At 40.5% G+C, this 21,657-nt stretch overlaps 1 protein-coding gene across 2 annotated transcripts; it reads right to left on the reverse strand.

Moving 5' to 3' along the window:
• Positions 1-1,644: 1,644 nt before the first annotated feature.
• On the reverse strand, positions 1,645-17,130 carry LOC141086767 (gap junction alpha-4 protein-like). 2 transcript variants are annotated; one of them, XM_073572923.1, is made up of 4 exons: positions 17,028-17,130; positions 16,299-16,406; positions 4,726-4,881; positions 1,645-4,079 (listed from the first exon to the last, which is right to left on the reverse strand). In XM_073572923.1, exon 4 carries the CDS (start codon positions 4,060-4,062, stop codon positions 3,058-3,060), a length of 1,005 nt encoding a protein of 334 aa, XP_073429024.1. In that variant the 5' UTR covers positions 4,063-4,079; positions 4,726-4,881; positions 16,299-16,406; positions 17,028-17,130; the 3' UTR covers positions 1,645-3,057. The 2 variants fall into 2 exon arrangements, with proteins under 2 accessions (XP_073429024.1, XP_073429025.1); XM_073572924.1 differs by lacking the exon at positions 4,726-4,881.
• Between the last annotated feature and the right edge of the window lie 4,527 nt (positions 17,131-21,657).

Raw genomic sequence — 21,657 nt, forward strand, 5'->3', positions numbered from 1 at the left:
GTCACTTTTATGTAATAAAAACTATTTTATAGAAAAAATTATTTTTGCATCGCTTTATTCTTTGAGCTATAAATTTTTAAATATTTTTGCTGATTGAGCTGCATAGCAGCTTGTTTTTTGCAGGATGTTTTCAGCTATACCATTTTATTATTATTCGTATTTTTTTCACGTTTTATTTCACTTTTTGTTGCAGTATGGTGAAAATGCAGGATTTTTTGACTCGTTTTTTTATATTTTTTTACGGTGTCCACTGAATGGACAGCTCTATAGGTCGAATCGTTCCGGATGTGGTGATATCAAATATGTGTACTTTTTTGCTTATTTTTTCATAAAAATATTTATTTTTGGGTTCAATGTATTTTTTATTTTTGTTTTATTATTTAGTCATTTTTTAAAAAAATTATACCATTTTTTAAAAACTTTTTTACTAAATCCTTCCATGGAACTTTCACTTTCTGCAGTCTGATCGCAGTTTTAATGCACTGCAATGCCCCGGCATTGCAAAGCATTAGAACTGTCAGTACTGCACTGACACAAGTTAGTTACATTAGGCACTGCATATGATGTAACTAACTTGCTAGTGCCTGGTGACCCGGAGTCTTCGGGTTACCATGACAAAGATTCGGCCCTCGCGATGATGTTTCGGGGGCGCCGATCGGAGTGCAGAGTGGGCCCCCTCCCTGTGCATGTCTGTTAAATGCGGCGATCGCAAGAGATCGCTGTATTTAGGGGGTTAAAGTGCCGAAGCGGTGCGTGCACCACTCCTGCACTGAGTGTCTGGTGTCAGCTGTCAGAATCAGCTGACACCCAGTGATGATCGCGCAAGCACAGACTGTGTGCGCGCAAAATCACCATGACTTATCCATACCCTCAAAGTCGGTAAGTACCTAGCGTCCTGGACTTATGGATTTGTCAAAGGTCGGAAAGGGATTAACATTGAACAGAATTAATTTCAGTCTATTGGTTCAGCCTCAACAACAGTCACGGTCTCTCATGTGGCCCCTCAGGAAAGTTAATTGCTCTTTAATTTATAGCGCTATGTTATGAATAGTATTGTACATGAGGGGAAAAAAATTTGCATTGTAAAACGAGAGAGCGGCGCAACGTACATCTACAAATGTCCACCAGAGCACCTGTGTGTTAATCACGTTACTTATTACATGATCTATCAAATGGGCCATGTGGCATGTCACATAACACATTGGGGGCTCAATGCCTTCTAAATTGCCTGGGCTACTCTTAATCCTCCCATGGTAACAGTTAAATGAAAGTGTTGCAAGATTACTGTATTCAACATAACTGTAAATTTGAGTTTTAAATAATGAAAAACAATATATAAATACAGTACATGATTTCAAAATCTTGTGTATGTGAGTGCAAGATTTTATCAAAAAAATTCATTTACCACTCTGTGTTGTCATAAAGATACAGCTCTGGCAAAAATTAAGAGACCCTACAAAATGTTCAGTTTGTCTGATTTTTCACTTTATAGGTATATTTTTGAGTAAAATGTAAAATGCTCTTTTATTCTATAAACTACTGACAACATGTCTTTGAATTTCCAAGCACTAAATTTTGTATTTATTTTCAGAATATGAGAAATGGTCAAAATAACAAAAAAATGCAGTGCTTGTAGACCTCAAATAATGGTAAGAAAACAAGTTCATAATCATTTAGAAGCAACAATACTAATGTTTTAACTCAGGAAGAGTTCAGAAATTAATATTTTGTGGAATAACCATGATTTTTAATCACAGCTTTCATGCATCTTGGCATGCTTTCCACCAGTCTTTCACACTGCTTTTGGGTGACCTTAGGCCACTCCTGGTACAAAAATGTAAGCAGTTCTTCTTTGTTTGATGGCTTGTGACTATCTGTCTTCCTCTTGATTACATTCCAGAGGTTTTCAATGGGATTCAGGTCTGGAGATTGGGCTGGCCATGACATTGATTTGATGTGGTGGTCCTTCATCCACACATTGATTGACCTAGCTGTGTGGCTTGGTGCATTGTCCTGCTGGAAAAAATAGTCCTCAGAGTTGGGGAACATTGCCCGAGCAGAAGGAATCAACTGTTTTTCCAGGATAACCTTGTATGTGGCTTGATTCATACATCCTTTGCAAAGATTAGCCTGCGCAATTCCAGCATTGCTGAAGCATCCCCAGATCATCACCGATCCTCCACCAAATTTCACAGTGGGTGCAAGACACTGTGGCTTGTACGCCTCTCCGGGTCTCCGTCTAACCATTAGATGACCAGGTATAGGGCAAAGCTGAAAATTAGACTCATCAGAGAAGCTTAACTTACCCCAGTCCTCTATGGTGCAATCCTTATGGTCTATGACAAACTTCAGCCTGGCTCTCCTTTGCTTCTCATTGATGAAAGGCTTTTTTCTAGCTTTACATCACTTGAACCCTGCCTCTAGGAGCCTGTTGCGAACTATTTTTGCCGTGCACTTCACCCCCGCTGCCACTTGCCATTCCTTTTGTAGGTCACTTGATGTCATCCTGTGGTTGCTGAGTGACATTCGAATAAGATGACGGTCATCACTGTCAGTGAAGAGTTGATTTCCTCCTCTGCCAGTCTGTAGCTTTGCTGTCCCCAATGTCTGCTGCTTGACCTTGTTGTAATGGACTGCCGTCTTAGAAATTTTAAGGATGGAGGCAACATGATGCTCACTGTATCCCTCTGCTAGTAAAGCCAGAATTCAGCCCTTCTTTTCCTCACTCGACTTTTCTTTTCAACTCCTTTGGCATGGTTAAAAGTTATTTTTTCATTCCTATTACTTTTGGGATGGCTGTCAGACATGTAGAGAAGCTGATTTTTATAAAACTGTGCAGTGGTCTCTTAATTTTTGCCAGAGCTGTATATTTTATACATGTGCCATACATACCAAAGGTGACAGAAAAAGATTTTCCTGGAAATACATATCCAATTTTACTTTTTTATTTTTTTCAGTGGCAGAATAACTTAAAAAATATAGTAAAAGTATGAAGCAGCAAAGAAAAATCCCCTATTTCCAATACAGTGCAGTTTTTGTAGTGTTAAGATGGTACATTTACACGTATTGCTTTTTGCACACAGAAGTATTCGATCTGTTGGATGCATGCGTAGAGTCATCGCAGCAAACATTATAGCCAAAGGTTGAGTGTAACCCAACATGTAATCCCAGTTCCTTCTCCGTATTGTAGTTAGCCCAGTTCTCCTCATCGGATATTTTGTAAGCAGGACATTTATCCTTGTCTACAGGAAAAAACATACAAGACTTCTCCAGTACAGGTGCGCTAGGGGAGTTATAGGACTTTTCATGGAATATTATTTGTGTATTACCTGTATATTTGACTGATATACAGCGTTTTATCTTCCGACAAATGCTCTGAATAATAAGAATGGTCAGCTCTAGTAGATTAAGGAATAACGAGATAAGAGAGACAACAAGCATAAAAAGGATAAATATGGTTTTCTCCATGGGTCGAGATACAAAGCAGTCTACCTTGTGAGGGCATGGAGGTCTTTCACAAACATAATTTGCAGTCATCACAAAACCATAGAGATACCACTGACCAAGAAGAAATCCAGCCTCAAGTATACTCTTGGAGACAATACTAATTATGTACGTACACATCAAAGCGCCCCTAATCTTGACCCTTCCATCCTCCTGAATTAAGAATTTCCTAGGTTTTTTTTCATCTTGGACTTGATGAATTTGATCCTTCATAATTTTATAGTCACTTTCTTTATTCCTTATCTTTTCTTCTTTCTTTGATATGTAAAGTACATGACCCAGATAGAATAGTGTTGGAGAGCTGACAAATAGGAACTGTAACACCCAGTAGCGAATATGAGAAATAGGAAATGCTTGATCATAACAAACATTTGGACATCCAGGCTGTTTAGTGTTACAGATGAAGTCTGATTGCTCATCCCCCCAAACCGATTCTCCGGCTAAACTCAGAATCAGGAGGCGGAACACAAACAAAACTACCAGCCAGACTTTTCCAATCCCCGTAGAATGCTCCTGCACTTGGTCCAGTAACTTTTCCAGAAAACTCCAGTCACCCATTTTGCTTGGTTATCTATCTGAAAATAAAAACAGAGGAAATGAGCTCTAGATAAATTTGGTTGAGTGAAGAAACACAGAATTTACCAGATGGAGAGAACCACATTAGGCGGGATAAGCTGTGGGATATGAGGAGCCTTGGAGCTTCAGACAAGGTTTTTATTAGTACCAACGTGTTTCGGCACCTTCTTCAAGGTCAAAAAACAAATAATACAAATGATAAGGTGCCAGTCTGGTACTAATAAAAACCTTGTCTAGTAAATACACATCTGGAAGATATCTCCTTCGGCGGCAGGGCAGCAGCATCGGATATTCATGCTTAAACGGATGTTCTGCCTTCACACATCACCAGGTGAGCGCGACTATACCCTCAGTGATCATCTTTTTAAATAGTACTACCACATTGTATGCACTTTTACCCCTCTCTAGAGTTCTTCAAGAAACATGGAATGGTGCTTTGCTAATTAAAAAAGTGAAATACATCTTTATCAAGTGATGATCTCTACCACACTGAAGCCTACATTATCCAACTTCATGAATATGGTGCTTAATCTGAATTTTCAATATATTCAGAAACTGGTATAAGTAAGTCAATCTGTTCCATACAACTCTGGGATTTTTCAATATAAAGACAGTAAACAGTATAAAACAAGGCAAAAGAATTACCTGTGCAATCCTTTGTCATTCCAACGGTCATCCTGTAGTGATGATGTCACATTCATCGTAAACACTTGACTGCTGTAGCCAATCATTGACTTCAATGGTCATGTTTGCATGGTTGATATGTTACCACTAAGGCCATTGTTCAGCTGCAGAATTCACCTATATGATGAACAAGACATCATTGCTACAGGACTATTGAAGTTTAGCGAAGCGATGGTACTGGAAAGCCACAGATATGAATAGTGAGTAATGCTTTTATTATTACAAATCATTCCCTGCCTTTACCTACATTTTGAAAAATCCTCGACAATTCCCTTGCTTTCTTTCATGCCAGACATGATATAACTGCCTGATGCAGCCAACACAAGGGAAGCTCAGTGTATATAACTTTATATAACTGTCATTTAGCTCCCCTAGTGGTGGCCACAGGAAAATACTATGGCCATACATTAGTAAGCGGGAGAAATCAGAAGCAGTCTCATTTTCACCAGGGGCCCTATAGCATTTGAATGGTCTAGCCCTATGGTAAAATACATTACTGATTCTTACATTAGTTTGGTTTACTTGTGGAGTTTATTAAAAAAAAATTGCAGAGTTGATTAGGAGTTTTGCCTTAAGTACTGAGATACTTAGTGAAAAAAAAAAAAAGGTTTTCTAGTTTTACGGTGGATAATACTTATCTGCTGTAAAATAGTTTTTCCAGTTTTCTAGTGAATTTAATATGAATTACGGGTTTTTCTTCTATCTATCTATGTAATATAAATACATATACAGTATATGTTTGTGTGTCACTGACATGTGTGTATATATATATATATATATATATATATACAGTGGGGAAAAAAAGTATTTAGTCAGTCAGCAATAGTGCAAGTTCCACCACTTAAAAAGATGAGAGGCGTCTGTAATTTACATCATAGGTAGACCTCAACTATGGGAGACAAACTGAGAAAAAAAATCCAGAAAATCACATTGTCTGTTTTTTTTTTCATTTTATTTGCATATTATGGTGGAAAATAAGTATTTGGTCAGAAACAAAATTTCATCTCAATACTTTGTGATATATCCTTTGTTGGCAATGACAGAGGTCAAACGTTTTCTGTAAGTCTTCACAAGGTTGCCACACACTGTTGTTGGTATGTTGGCCCATTCCTCCATGCAGATCTCCTCTAGAGCAGTGATGTTTTTGGCTTTTCGCTTGGCAACACGGACTTTCAACTCCCTCCAAAGGTTTTCTATAGGGTTGAGATCTGGAGACTGGCTAGGCCACTCCAGGACCTTGAAATGCTTCTTACGAAGCCACTCCTTCGTTGCCCTGGCGGTGTGCTTTGGATCATTGTCATGTTGAAAGACCCAGCCACGTTTCATCTTCAATGCCCTTGCTGATGGAAGGAGGTTTGCACTCAAAATCTCACGATACATGGCCCCATTCATTCTTTCATGTACCCGGATCAGTCGTCCTGACCCCTTTGCAGAGAAACAGCCCCAAAGCATGATGTTTCCACCACCATGCTTTACAGTAGGTATGGTGTTTGATGGATGCAACTCAGTATTCTTTTTCCTCCAAACACGACAAGTTGTGTTTCTACCAAACAGTTCCAGTTTGGTTTCATCAGACCATAGGACATTCTCCCAAAACTCCTCTGGATCATCCAAATGCTCTCTAGCAAACTTCAGACGGGCCCGGACATGTACAGGCTTAAGCAGTGGGACACGTCTGGCACTGCAGGATCTGAGTCCATGGTGGCGTAGTGTGTTACTTATGGTAGGCCTTGTTACATTGGTCCCAGCTTTCTGCAGTTCATTCACTAGGTCCCCCCGCGTGGTTCTGGGATTTTTGCTCACCGTTCTTGTGATTATTCTGACCCCACAGGGTGGGATTTTGCCTGGAGCACCAGATCGAGGGAGATTATCAGTGGTCTTGTATGTCTTCCATTTTCTAATTATTGCTCCCACAGTTGATTTCTTCACTCCAAGCTGGTTGGCTATTGCAGATTCAGTCTTCCCAGCCTGGTGCAGGGCTACAATTTTGTTTCTGGTGTCCTTTGACAGCTCTTTGGTCTTCACCATAGTGGAGTTTGGAGTCAGACTGTTTGAGGGTGTGCACAGGTGTCTTTTTATACTGATAACAAGTTTAAACAGGTGCCATTACTACAGGTAATGAGTGGAGGAAAGAGGAGACACTTAAAGAAGAAGTTACAGGTCTGTGAGAGCCAGAAATCTTGATTGCTTGTTTCTGACCAAATACTTATTTTCCACCATAATATGCAAATAAAATGAAAAAAAAACAGACAATGTGATTTTCTGGATTTTTTTTTCTCAGTTTGTCTCCCATAGTTGAGGTCTACCTATGATGTAAATTACAGACGCCTCTCATCTTTTTAAGTGGTGGAACTTGCACTATTGCTGACTGACTAAATACTTTTTTTCCTCACTGTATATATATGTGTGTGTGTGTGTGTGTGTGTGTGTGTGTGTGTGTATTCTATGTGTATATATCTATTCTATGTATTCTATTTTACTGTAGCCACACATGAATTGCCGGGATTTTTAAGGACACCGGTGCGTAAAAATTGGACAGCACTTGCATAGCCCCGAGTGCTGTGTGATTTTTTTTCTCACACCCATTGACTTGCATTGGCGAGTCTCGTCCGAGATACGAAGCAAATTGCGATTTTTTTTTCTCAGTCCATTTTCAGCTGAGAAAAAAAATCGCAGATCAGATGTAACCCATTGAATAGCATTGGTCCGAGTGCAATCCGATTTTTTTCTCGGATTGCACTCGTCCGTCTTTCTCGCAAATGAGAATGAGCCCTTAGACTGAGCTTCTCTGCTCTCCTCATCCATTCTTAGACAAGGCATAGTGTTTGGAAATTGTTTCTGAGCAAGGGGGAGGTGAGCAAAGACACTCACAAAGGAATACAAGTTTTACTAGAACTGCAATTCAAATCAGCTACAAAGACAGCATGAACCAGGCAGATAAGCCAGCCCATTCAGCATGGTAGTCATTTAAAGATAGAAAGAAGCAAAATAAGTTAATTAAATACAGTATGTTGCAAAGATTAATAACTTTAAAAAGGCTGATCAATAATTGAAGAAAAATGGATTACTTACACTTTAAAGGTCTATATGAGACTTAAAAATCTGAAGTAGAAATTCTACAGTAAATCGTGGTGCAATATGCACTAAATGGTAGGGATTTTACTATAGGGTTCGCGGCGGAAATACTGTGATTTTACCATGTTCAGTGTGATACACACCAAGAAAACAAACAGCACAGTGACTAATTTTCCCTCTTTAAATAGGCAAAATGACTGACTACAAGTTTGTAGAAAATTGTGATGCCAATTAAAGGCAGGGCCGGCATTAGGGGCAGGCAGACCAGGTAGCTGACTAGGGCCCCCGCTCCTCCAGTCGCCACCAGCCAGTGGCCGCTGCTATGGGGCACGTGAGTAAGAGGGGCCTGGTGCCGCCCCCTGCATCACGCATTCAAATTATTGGCATCATAGATGTCGATACAGTTGAAAGCAATGATGAAGGAGAGGGCGTCAGATGACGCTACCTCTCTCATCACTCCCCCTTTGCATCTGACTCAGCGTGTGCCAGCAGTGGAGCTGATAAGATGCGCTGCAGAAGCCAAAGCAGCGGGGGAATGAGAAGGAGAGGTAAGTATTGTGTATTACTGCATTATTATATTATAGTGTGTGTGTGTCTGCACTATACTGTGTGTGGGGGCTGCACTATACTGCGTGTGTGAGGGGGGATTCATTATACAGTGTTTGTGGGGGCTGCGTTATATTGTGTGTGGGGGGTTGCATTATACTGTGTGTGTAGGGGGCTGCATTATACTGTGTTTGGGGGCTTCATTATACTGTGTGTGGAGGGCTGCATTATACTGTGAGTGTGGGGGCCTGCATTATGCTGTGTGTGGGGGGCTGCATTATACTGTGTGGGGGGGCTGCATAATACTGTGTGTGTGGGGCTGCATTATACTGTGAGTGGGGGGCTGCATTATACTGATTTAATAATAATAATAAATTTTATTTCTATAGTGCCGACATATTCCGCAGCACTTTACATTTCAGAGGGGACTTGTACAGACAATAGACATTACAGCATAACGATAGTCAACATAGATCATAACAGATACCAAGAGGAACGAGGGCCCTGCTCACAAGCTTACAATCTATGAGGAAAAAAGGTAGACACGAAAGGTGGGTGGTAACAATTGCCCTGATTGTTTGGATCAGCCATAATGTTAAATGTGAAACAGTACAGACACAGAGGGCTGATAGATGCATAAAGCATGTGGGAACATGATACGGGGAACCTGGTTATAGTAAAACTTTTGACTGTGCCACACAGGGATAGTTAGGTTAATGTGTTGAGGCGGTAGGCCAATCTGAATAAATGCGTTTTCAGGGCACGCTTAAAATTGTAGGGATTGGGGACTAATCGTATTGACCTTGGAAGTGCATTCCAAAAAATTGGCGCAGCATGTGTAAAGTCTTGGAGACGGGAGTGGGAGGTTCTGATCTTTGAGGATGATAACCTCAGGTCATCAGCAGAATGGAGGGCACGGGAAGGGTGGTAGACTGTAATGAGGGAGGAGATGTTGGGGGGTGCTGAGCCATGGAGTGCTTTGTGGGTGAGCATAATAAGTTTGTACTGGATTCTGGAGTGGATGGGTAGCCAGTGTAAGGACAAGGTAGAGGCAACGGTGTAACGATGGGCGAGGAATATGATCCTGGCTGCAGTATTCAAGACAGATTGGAGGGGGAAAAGTTTGGTATGAGGGAGACCGATTAGAAGAGAGTTACAATAGTCCAGACGAGAATGATTAAGAGAAACAGTAAGAGTTTTTGCGGAGTGAAAGGTAGGAAAAGGTCGAATTCTAGAAATGTTTTTGAGATGCAGATAACAAGAGCAAGCCAGTGATCGGATGTGGGGGGGCAAAGGAAAGCTCGGAATCAAGTATGACCCCAAGACAGCGGGCATGTACCCTCATCACAATTTTCTATATTGCTGCCTTTAATACAACATTTTATCATTGATCAGGTTCATTTTTTGACTACCATAATGATGTGATTTAATATGACTACATATATACTTTTATCATATATACACCAGATTCATGCCTTTTACTAAGGGTTTTTGTCCTTGTTATAATTACGGTATTACCTATATTGTTTTAGATTGCGATTTTACCAATATGTATTGTAAATAAAACGTTTTTTGATTAACTCTGTATATTGTATAGTAGTCTATTTTTTGGTGTTTTATTTTATTATACTGTGTTTGTGGGGGCTGCATTATACTGTGTGTGTGGGGGTCTGCATTATACTGTGTGTGGGGGGGCTGCATTATACTGTGTGAGTGGGGGATGCATTATACTGTGTGTATGGAGGGCTGCATCATATTTTGTGTGTGGAGGCTGCATTGTACTGTGCGTGTGGGGGGTGCATTATACTGTATATGTGGGTCTGCATTATACTGTGTGTGTGGGGAGCTACTTTATATTGTGTGAGTGGGGGATGCATTATACTGTGTGTATGGAGGGCTGCATCATATTTTGTGTGTGGAGGCTGCATTATACTGTGTGGGGCTGCACTATACTGTGTGTATTTGTGGGGGGCTGAATTATACTGTGTGTGGGGGGTTGCATTATACTCTGAGGGGGCTGCATTATACTAAGTGTGTGCGGGGCTGCATTATACTGTAGGGCTGCATTATACTCTGAGGGGCTGCATTATGCTGTATGAGGGAGCTATATTACTGAGTGTGTAGAGCTGCATTTTACTGTCTGAGGGGGCTGCAGTGTATTCTGAGGGGGCTTCATTATACTCTGAAGGGCCTGCATTATACTCTATGAGGGGGGCTGCATTATACTCTGAGGGGGCTGCATTAAACTATGAAGGGGGCTGCATTATACTTTGAGGAAGCTGCATTATACTCTATGAGGGAGTCTGCATTAAACTAAGAAGGGGGCTGGATTATACCTGATGAGGTAGCTGCATCATATTCTATGAGGGAGGATGCATTATACTCCAAAGGGGCTGCATTATACTATGAAGGTGCTGCATTATACTCTGAGGGCGCTGCATTGTGTTCTATGAGGGGGCTACATTATACTCTATGAGTGGGGCTGCATTATACCCTGAGGAGGGCTGCATTATACTCTGAGGGGTGGGGTTGCATTACGCTCTATTAAGGACCATGGTCAGTGCATACTACTATATGTACTATGTGGGACCTACATTATACTGGATTGAGGGCTATCTGAACCCATCATTCTTCCGGAGTAAAGGGGCCAGTAAACAAGCGTTGAACAACATCAATATTGTTGATCACGCTCGTTTAACGGCCTGAACTCAGCACATGTAAATGCAACAGAAATGTTTCTTTGTGATGGTGCAATATGTGAGCATTTGGGGCCCTACTACTTTTGCCCAGGGCTCCACTTAGTCTGAAACCGGCCCTGATTAAAGGACACACTTTAATTTAATCTAGGGAGATATTACACTATTTTCAATGTTTTCATTTTTTAAAGGCCAATTCAATCAATTTTTTTCATCTTTTTTTGTTGAACTACAATTCGAAATCATTGTCTGAATTTTATTAGGTGATATTCAAAACAGCTGATGTGCTGAGAAAGATGTGGGCTCACCGCCGAAGCCCACATCAAAGGGAGGGAGTCCGACATCGGCGTAAATTTCCTTCCGTGTCTGAAAGGGGTTAATTTTAAAAACTTCAGAGATGGCTCGGTTTCAGAAGTGTAGCTTCCCATGACATTCTGACACAGGTGGAAAGCTTTCCTTCTGTGTATCGTTGAAGTGATGGAAGTGCTGACTTTCCAGCTCAGTTCATTATTTAAGCAAGCAACTTTCTGTGTCTTGCCATGATAAGGGAGCGGCTCTGGTTGGTCTTCTGGAGGTTGTGACCCGTGGCTCGCTCCAGTAAGTTTGTTGGACGGTTCGGAAGTCACAGCTCAATGTTAGAGTAGGTTCACAGAATCCTTTTCTCCACATCTGAGAAAAATGATCCGATTATTCTGATCAGGATTCAATCAGAGCTGCATCAGTTTTTTTCAGATGTGGAGAGATAAAAAATGTTCTCGACATTCTCCATTATGTCAGTTTGGGAAAATCGGACTTCATGCAAACGTCATCCGAGTGCAGTCTGAATTTTTTTCACGGGCTTATCGACTTGCATTGACTGTTTTGATCCACCAATCGATTCAAAATTGGACATATCCCCGATTTTTTTCCATGGACCACTTTGCCCAAAGAATTAAAAATAGAACATATGCGCAGCCCCATAGAATATTATAAATATGGGTGCTATCCATGAAAACCAAGGATAGCACTCGTAAGAGAAAATTGGTTGTGTGCAAAACCCCTTAGTCTATGAGAACAAGAATGAGTTTCTCATAGACTTACGTTGAGAGTTTGTGACCGTTACCTCTGACTTGCGGTTAATCAAAAGGTTAAGTTACAAGATGGTGGTGCGGGACCAGAGCGGCACTGGGAAGAGCAATAGACAACAGCTGATGAGTATAATACTAGGGTCAGGTAACTTAGATTAGTTGCACTACTCCAGTGTTGAAATAAATAAACACAAAAAACGCTGTTGTGGTGCTTTACGCAGATGTTGTCCAGTAGTGGACAATCCATTTAATGGAATGCATTGCTCTTAAAGCACAATATTGAATTCATGTTAAACATTTATTACTTTTAGGCTTAGTTTACATATTACTTTTTCAACTACATTGGATTGGTAGTAGTGCTGGCACTGATACACAGTGGCGCCAATTTTCATTAATTAGATGGCTGGACTTACCCACACCCTGTCCCCCTCTTGCTCCTCTAGTTTTATCTGGAGCTGGTATGAAAACGCTTAGCCTTAGCAAAATTTTTGCCAAACGTATTCAAAAAACATCTTCATGATTCAGGACCTTTATTTTCTTTTAGACTAGGCGGAACAAATTCTAACAGATGGCAAATATGGTATATGATGAGCCTAAGTGATCAATTTCTTTGGAGCTTTACTCCCACGAATTATATATTTTTCCATCTGTTATATGCACAATAATCACAACCTGATAAATAATTGTATATACAAGAATTTCCCTTTATTAAACCCTGCTGGGAAAAATGTTTTGGGAAAGGCAAAAAGAAGCACAATTTGTGGTACTGCTAAGTGTCAGTTCCTCCCTATTATTTATGGAGCTTTTGTTTTTAACGAGTCAGCTCTGAAACCTGTATAAATACATCATATCCTTCCTGAATGAGAACTTTGTGATCACAGAAAGGAAAGACAAATCTCAGTTTTTATCGTGTTCTGTTAAAGTATAAGCTTTGTTACATGCTAGAACAAGCACCACAATCAAAGCCAAAAGCTGCAGCGTACTGCACACGAAAAAGTGTCTGTCACCCTCAAAATGAAATGTAGCTCCTTTAAATATCATTCTAGTAATATACAGTGGAGAGGCAAATTAATTGGGACAAAGCATTTTTTTAAGTAAAATTGTAAGTTGGTTACCAGTCAGTGATTCAAACCAGTTTTAACTGCTTTGAACAGGTGTGAGTGCCTGTGGTGTGAGTGCCTGTGGTGTGAGTGCCTGTTCAAAGCAGTTAAAACTGGTTTGAATCACTGACTGGTAGCCAACTTATGATTTTACTTAAAAAAATGCTTGGTCCCAATTAATTTGCACAGCACTGTACATTTTAGTGGTTTAGCTACTGAAAAGTTAATTTTAATCCATATGCAAATGAGGGTGCACCCTCACCCTCTGTGCACCCTTTGCATGACTAATGACTTGGTGCCCTGTTATGCCCTCCTATCTGAATATTTAACACAGTCCCCTACTTTGATGAGAAAGCAAGAGCTGTCTAAACTGAAATCACTGTTCCTGTGTGTGTGTGCACTGACACTGGGGGAGCCCAGCGGGGAGCTCACAGTATCAGTGCAGCCATGGGCAAACTAAGACCCTGACTGCAGACTTTTGAATCCCCCGGCGCGTGCGGTGTGAGGATTTGCAGGTTCTGAGCTATTGCAGAATTTACAATAGATATCACTCATGAAATGTAAGAAGTGAAATCCTTGGCATTGTACTATACCTATATTTTTCTGCCGTATCTGTGCATCATAAATTGTGGTATGTGTTAAAGGGGCCCACTGAGACTTTCGCCCGGGGTCCACGAAAACCTGGAGCTCGTCCTGACCGAAGCGCCCTCATTTGCATATGGAACAAGAGTGATTTTTTTTTTGGCAACTACATCACTAAAATGTATGTTAAATTCCCTCTATAAATGGCTTATGTGGCTTACTTTGCATTTTGGGGGAGACAGACTCCATTTAAATAAAATAATATTATGACACCTACAAAACAAGAGTCATATATACATTGTACTTCATAATTATCACATTGCACATTCAGAAAGTGAAAAAAATAGTACTACTAGCAAATAATATGGTCAGTTTTTAATGGGATTATGCCCAAAACTATTATTTTATTTGAAGCTCCATGTATACTAATAAACTCTCTAAAATAGCCCACCGCTGCCTTCAGAAACTCATTGACAACATTCTTAATCTGCGTTGAACAGACAGCTGTATGGAGGAACTGGAGCCAGAAACAGAATTAGGATATCAGAACATGTCCGCACCCACTGTGCTCCTCCATTGTCAGTGCACATATAAGGAGATAGACATATTGGCCTGTTCCCCCTTGAAGACATCAGTGCTGTGTATAATGTAGAGTGTAATGTGTTTAGGGTAAAAAAGGGAAAAAGGATCCAGGTGGAAGGTGGAATATGAATACAATTTGATTTTTATTTTATTCCATTAAAAGGGAAAGGTGTTGTCATTCATTCATTCATTCATTCAGTCATTCAGTCATTCCCTAGCCACAAATGGAACAGATCATCAGGACATTAACCTTGGTTTTATTTGCTGGCTCACTTTGGAAAGACCACAATGGCTAGAATCGTATGTAGTAGCATACATATTGTGACATTAATTTGTACGGGAATTGTATGGTTAGCATAATAAGAACATTATGGCTAGCAACTGGCAATGTATGGAAGGACAAATTGTAACTAGCACTGTATGGTGGCACTATGTGGTGATCACACCAGATGACACCGTAACTCACACAACTGCTTGTAAAATCCTATTTTGAAGAAAGTTGACAAGGACTGGAATGAAACACATCCTCTTCAAAAAATGAAGTTCTACCGGAGCTTAGGCGTGTGACCAAAAACTTCTAATCATTGACTGTCTCCTAGTTTTTTAGTTTTCCATTGCCAATGATACATAATCAGAAAAAAAACTTCAGTGACATAAACATTTAAAGGGAACCTGTCACCCCCCCACAGGCGTTTTTAAGTAAAAGTGCCACCTTGTGCAGCACTAATGCTGCATTCTGTCAAGGTGGCTCTTTTATTTAGGGTATCATCCACCATAGATATAATCGTTTTTAAAATTGGTCAGACATACCTGATATTTGACAGGGGGCAGGTCTTTCCCCATCTGACAGATGCCTAACATCCATCACTCATGTCTTCCTGCATTGTTTGCTCCGCCTCCACATCATTCTTTTCAAATCCTGGCGCCTGCGCTGTACTATGTATTCTTGGGCATGCGCAGTTACCGCTGCCCATCCTCTCTCATGACTTCCTGGCCTTCCTATCGCACCTGCATCGACGCGCGGCCAGAGATCCTGCCCCGCAGACGCTTATGGTTTATTCACACTGCGGGGCTGGGAATCTCAGGCATGCACAGTAGTTATCTGCGGCTCTTTTGCTTAAAAATGCCTGCAGGGGGTGACAGGTTCCCTTTAAATAGCATTTATAGCTATTATGTAATAATTCATGGACACAAATCAGCATCTAGATAGGAATATAGCATTTAGAAAAAATGTGGACAATGATTCTTCACAGCTCAATGCCACATTGACATCAGTGCATGGAGGAAAGGAAGTCACAAACCCTTTGTACAATGTTTTGCTCAGAACTGCATTTGCCAATTTTATTTTTGAAGTCTCAAGGGGTTTCCAATTGTTCACCGTTCACCCAAACCCTCCCTTATCTTTGATATGCATCTTACAGAGAGAAAAGCTTACATATTAAGGAAACAAATAAAATATAGTCCCATCAATAAATGACATTGGGGCAGGTTCAGTAATGTAATTATTCTATAAATAGGTGTAAGTAAGGTTAAGGACTTTATTTATGAAGACCCTGCACCAATGTTTCAGACAAAGAGAATTACGATTTTTTTTCATCTAACTCACAGGATATAAATTATATGATCTTGGAAAGTTTCTTGAAGCAAAAAAACTGTAACTAGACACTAAGCACAGCACAAGGCACTGAAGATGTCAAGGTAGGTATCCACATATCTTCCTGCATTTTGCCATCTGCCAAATGTTAGGAAATGAAATTTTTTAATACTTTAAATTTCCAGGGGTGCTTTATGGGTATTAGTTGGAAGTATTTTTCAATGATTTGGACGTCGAATGTTACTATATAAAAACATCAATTAACTTTAGAGCATTGAACGTTTCCTCTTACCTTGAGAATAGAAAGTTGGTGGCCTAGGTGTCCGACATGTCTATATCAGGCTTTGTATTTGTCAGTAATCTTACCGCCTTAACCATGAAGACATTATCCAGAGATGCCCTGAAACAATGCAAGGGGACAGCCAAGTCTTCAAGTAGCTTAACCTCACATTAGCTGAACAAATCTTGAACAAAAACGATCTTAGGAGTTTGATACTTCTTATTACCGATTTGGTAACTCGTCACAGTTTCATAATATTGACTCATTCTGATTGTGATAATGCTAATTAACATTTTGCTCTCCCACCTTACGGTTAAGAAAAATGTTGGTAAACAACGCATTGAAAACATTCCTTTAATTTTAATATTCTTTAGAACAGTTTACATATTAAAAAAATGCATTTTGGTACTAAATTTTTACAAGTCCATTTCAAGTTTTGAGTCAAGTTTTCGATTAGTTCACCTATCAAAATTATTTACACTAATACTTATGCTGCACATCAGTGTAAAGATTAATACTATTTAAGCAATTCATAAACCCCAGTGGCTTTTCTTTTTTGATTATTATTAAACTCTAGGAATATATCCATTTTGTTTAGACGTGCCATAGACTGCTACAATAGAAAAAAAAGTGCAGACTTCCTGGATTAGCATTATGTGCTCTTGAAATGTTCCTTACTTAGTAAGCAGAGCCAAAAAACTAACAGCAAGTCTAGTTAGTGGGCAATGGTACAGGACTTACCGTAAGGAAGGTGTTTGGTAGCTGTAAAGTAGAGAGAAAGCTGTGAAGGAATCCGACAGATATTTCCGAATGGTACACAGATTCAGTGATGGGGTGGTAGAAGGTTTTCAGGATGCTGAGAGGAGGAGCAGGGAGAAAAGGGCAGGACATGATTCAACTTACTTTAACTCATTGTCTGTAAGCTTTGTAAAATTAATAATTTATTTTAAACAAATAAAATCATGTGAAAAAATGTAAAATATACCAGAATAAAAACATAACATGATATAAAAAATAAATATTCATATATGTGTGTAAATACTTAAAAACACATGAGATGCTTAGCACAAAATTTGGCCAAAAAATGTGAGCCCCTTAACCAATGTCAAGGTGATCTCATGGATCGAATGGGTCCCTGACCTGACTGCCTAGTGTGAACACTTACCTCTGGCTAATGACTTGGTAAAGCCTGTATTTATAGGAAGGTCGGAACCAAATGTGACTGGATGTAACTAAAACCACGGTGGAGGGCGGAGATTACCTTGACGTTGGTGAATGGGCTCACATTTTTTGGCCAAATTTTGTGCTAAGCATCTCTTGTGTTTTTCCTAAATTTCAAAAGCCATTACGCTATTCACACTTCATGTATTTCACATTGACATGCCTTAGTGCAATTGCGTGCAACCATTTCCTCATTTTGATATGTACTGTAAGCTGTTTTTTGGTATGCACTTGTTCAGACTAGTTCTTGATGTGCCGCCAGTTTTCTGTTTTTTATAGTTATGTGAATGTTATATAACAGAAAGACAACAAACAAAATTCCAAAATTTTAGTAGCAAAAAAATGTTAGCCTTACAAGAGAATGACAAAAATAGAAAGTTACTCTCGATGTCTCTTATGATGATAACTATAAATTAGTTTCAATATGATGTTTCCGCAAATGACCTATTTTTTGAATGTGAAAAATGGCTACATTCCCCTGTTTAAAACAGTGGGCTAACAAAAGCGTTTACTCTGGTTGTTTATGAAACCTTTGCATTCATAGGTAACTCTTCAGCTGACTTAATGAGCTTCTGACTTTTGCAGATGATAATATTCATCAATCAGGCATAATATTAAACAATGATTGTATCTCACCAGAACATAAATAAATATTTCTTAAAATGTATGAAAGTATTTTGATATGTTGTATCCACATAAAAACCCTGTTGGGTGTTAAGACGAGGGTTGCCCAAACTTTTACATGCGACTGTACACTCCCCTCCGATGCAGGTGTCATTCCAGTGGTGTTGGCACTCGCTCTTCCGGGGATCACATCATAATGTTATTTCACGAGATCCCTGCACCCAATTAGCACAGACATCAAGAGGCAGTCAGAATTGACGTGTCTGCTAACTTCCTCTTGATGTCTTATATGCCCGAAAGTGGGGAAAGTGAATCCAGTGCTAATTGGGCTCAGGTATTTAGTGACATACCAATGGGATGCGATCCCCGGAAGAGCAAGTGCTGACACAGCTGGAGTGGCCACGGTACCAAATTGGGTATTAGGCTACTTTCACACATCAGTTTTTGTGCATCAGGCGCGATGCGGCGCCGTGCCGCATTGCCGGATCCGGCATAACATGTGAAAAAACTGATGCACCGGTTCCGGTTTTTTGCCGGATCCGGTCAACGGATTATGCCGGATCCGGCAAAAAACCGGAACCGGTGCATCAGTTTTTCCATCCGTTTTGTCCGGTTTTTTGCCGGATCCGGTTTTTAAAAAAAACGCCCAAAAGCCACCATTGGCTACTGGCATTTACAGAAAATCCTATATATACCTTGGTATACACCCTGTTGAGAGGTTGTTGTTTTGGAGCAAGATGGAAGCCATTATTGGGAACATCGCTCAGGCTTACATTGATTTCACTTTTGAGGCCAATTCTTTGGCAGCAATTGTCATGGCGAAGGAGCGACAAAGGCAGCGTATCATGCGTCTGCGCCGACGTCGTTTCTGGATTCACCCTATAACTGCACAGAGGCTGACACTGGGAGTGTTTGCAACGTTATATCTGTCGTTGCGAGGAAATCCAGAGAAGTTTTTTCATTATATGAGGATGAAAGTGGAAACTTTTGATTTTTTGCTGGACAGGGTTGGAGAACTGATCCGGAGACGTGACACCTACTGCCGCTTCTCCATCTCACCACCGGAGCGTTTGATGGTCACTCTCCGGTAAGCAATTGTTATTCTTTGTCCTTCAATGCAGACTTCAGTATACTGGAAATGTGTCTCCTCCTGTTGTTGCAGTTATTTTGCATGAATTTTTTTTTAACTTTTCCCACAGATTCCTTGCAACAGGCGAATCGCTTTCGTCGCTACAGTACCAGTATAGGATTGGGATTTCAACATTATCAGGTATCATCAAGTACACATGCCGCGCATTGTGGGACAGTCTACATGAAGAGTTTATCCCACAGCCCACAACAGAGAGGTGGCTCGAAATAGCTGACCAATTTTACAGCATCTGTCAGTTTCCGAATTGCCTGGGTGCAGTTGATGGCAAGCACATCAGGATCACTAAACCAGCAGGATCGGGATCTGAGTTTTTTAATTATAAAAAATATTTCTCAATAGTCCTGATGGCGATCGCAGACGCCAAGTACAAATTCATTGCGGTGGATATTGGGGCCTATGGACGCTCCAATGACTCACAAGTTTTTAAAATTTCAGCAATGGGACGTAATTTGTACGGAAACACATTCCAATTCCCACCTCCAAGACTGCTTCCTCAAACTTCTGGGCCACCACTGCCATTTGTCTGCGTAGGTGATGAAGCGTTTCTACTGTCAGAACACCTGCTGAAGCCGTACGCAAGCAGAGACTTGACACCAACAAAAAGAGTGTTCAACTATCGCCTGACACGAGCACGGCGGATGGTGGAGTGTTCGTTTGGAATTCTTACCGCTAAATGGAGAGTACTGTTGACCGCAATTAACTTGAAAACAGAAAATGTGGATGAGGTGGTAAAAGCATGTGTTGTGCTACACAATTTGGTTATTAGTAAGGAACAGATTGCCATCGAAGACAATGATGTTGAAACCACATTGCATGATTATCGCAGTGCTAATGTGCGAAGTACTCTAGCAGTGTCCAGAATGAGGGACACATTTGCCGAGTACTTTATGTCACCTGAAGGTAGAGTTGAATGGCAGGATGACATGGTTTGAGATGTTAAAACCAATTTTTTACCTTGTTGTACCAAACCATTTCTGTGGTTTAAGTTACTTTACCTTGTTAGCTTCAATTTTGGTAAAGAATTAGTACCTTTGTATCAGTATTCTATATTGTTTTACTACCTATTTTTTGTACCAAAATATTCCCATTTTTTAAATTCCTGACAAAGCTCTTTTAAAATTGAACAAAAATTATCATTTAGTAAAAAACTTTCTGCTAAATCATGTAGTGTGGTGTGTAGAAAATAATATAGGGGCTATAAAGCGGTATCCAAGGACCTTCCACAGTACTGCCCACCAGCAGGCCTCCCCCCACGCCACACACGTATGTTACTCATACATGTTCTTGTACACACACTCCCATACATTCACATACTCACACACACCTACTCTCACACAATCACTCACACACTCACACTCATTGAGTTTTATACATCGACATGTTATATTAACAGTAAAAGAAACAAAAACATTTGATAGACTGAAAAAAATTTTTTATTTTTATCAGCTTTAGCTGGAATTTTTTCTTTTATATTTTTGTAATAAAACTTTTTTATTGGTAACAACAAAACACATTAAAGATTGGTGTAATGTGTAGCGGAAATAGTATTGGAGGGGCTTTCAGTTTGGACCACTTCAACAGGGGTGTTGTGGGAGGATGTCGTTTGTGAGGGGTCAGATAGCAAAGGATAAGGTATAGGAATGGAGAAAGAAGGTGAAGGGGTGGATAAAGCTGATGAAGGGGTGGAGAAAACAATAGACGGGGGGAACTAAACTGTGGGTGAAGGACGCTTGAATTTGGGATGTGGAAGGAGACTGGATGTATTGGGAAGGGAGTGTAGGTTGGGAAGGGAGTGTAGGCACGGATGCAGTTGGGAACTGGTACGGGGAAGCAGACTGGAAAGGGGCAGGAGGTTGGTACTGGGGAAAATGGTATGGTACAGGAGGAGTAGGAAGGACCGGGCCTGGAGCAACTACTGGGCCGGTTGGAGGGGCTGCTGATGTCACCTGTGCTAAGGCCACCTGGCAGGCTTGCATTACATGCAGCTGCTGTTCAGGAGTTAGGTTGTCCAGCCGCTCAATCACAGCTTTGAAAAAAGAATGATGCGGCGCTTTATTTGCATCTAGATGCATCCTTTCAACACGCGTGCCTAAATCAAGCACCTCTCTAGTAACAAGATTGAACCCAGCAGACATTTGCTGGGTCATGACTTTCATAGCGTTTTTGAAAGGATGCATGTAGATTCATAAACTCTGCAGCAAACTGCCTTTCCTGACCCCGCTGACGCAGCCGCCCAGAACTCAAAGGTGTTCTATAGAGGGCAGCTGTGTCAGAGGGGTGAGGTAAAGGAAAGCCTACCTCGTCAACAGCAGCTTCATGTAATGAAGCCTGCACAGATGCTCCAGCAGAGGTGGATGGGGCTGAGGGATCACACAC

The sequence above is a fragment of the Dendrobates tinctorius genome, unplaced genomic scaffold, assembly GCF_039654945.1.
Source record: "Dendrobates tinctorius isolate UK_male_01 unplaced genomic scaffold, ASM3965494v1 ptg000007l, whole genome shotgun sequence".
NCBI classification, from domain to species: Eukaryota; Metazoa; Chordata; class Amphibia; order Anura; family Dendrobatidae; genus Dendrobates; species Dendrobates tinctorius.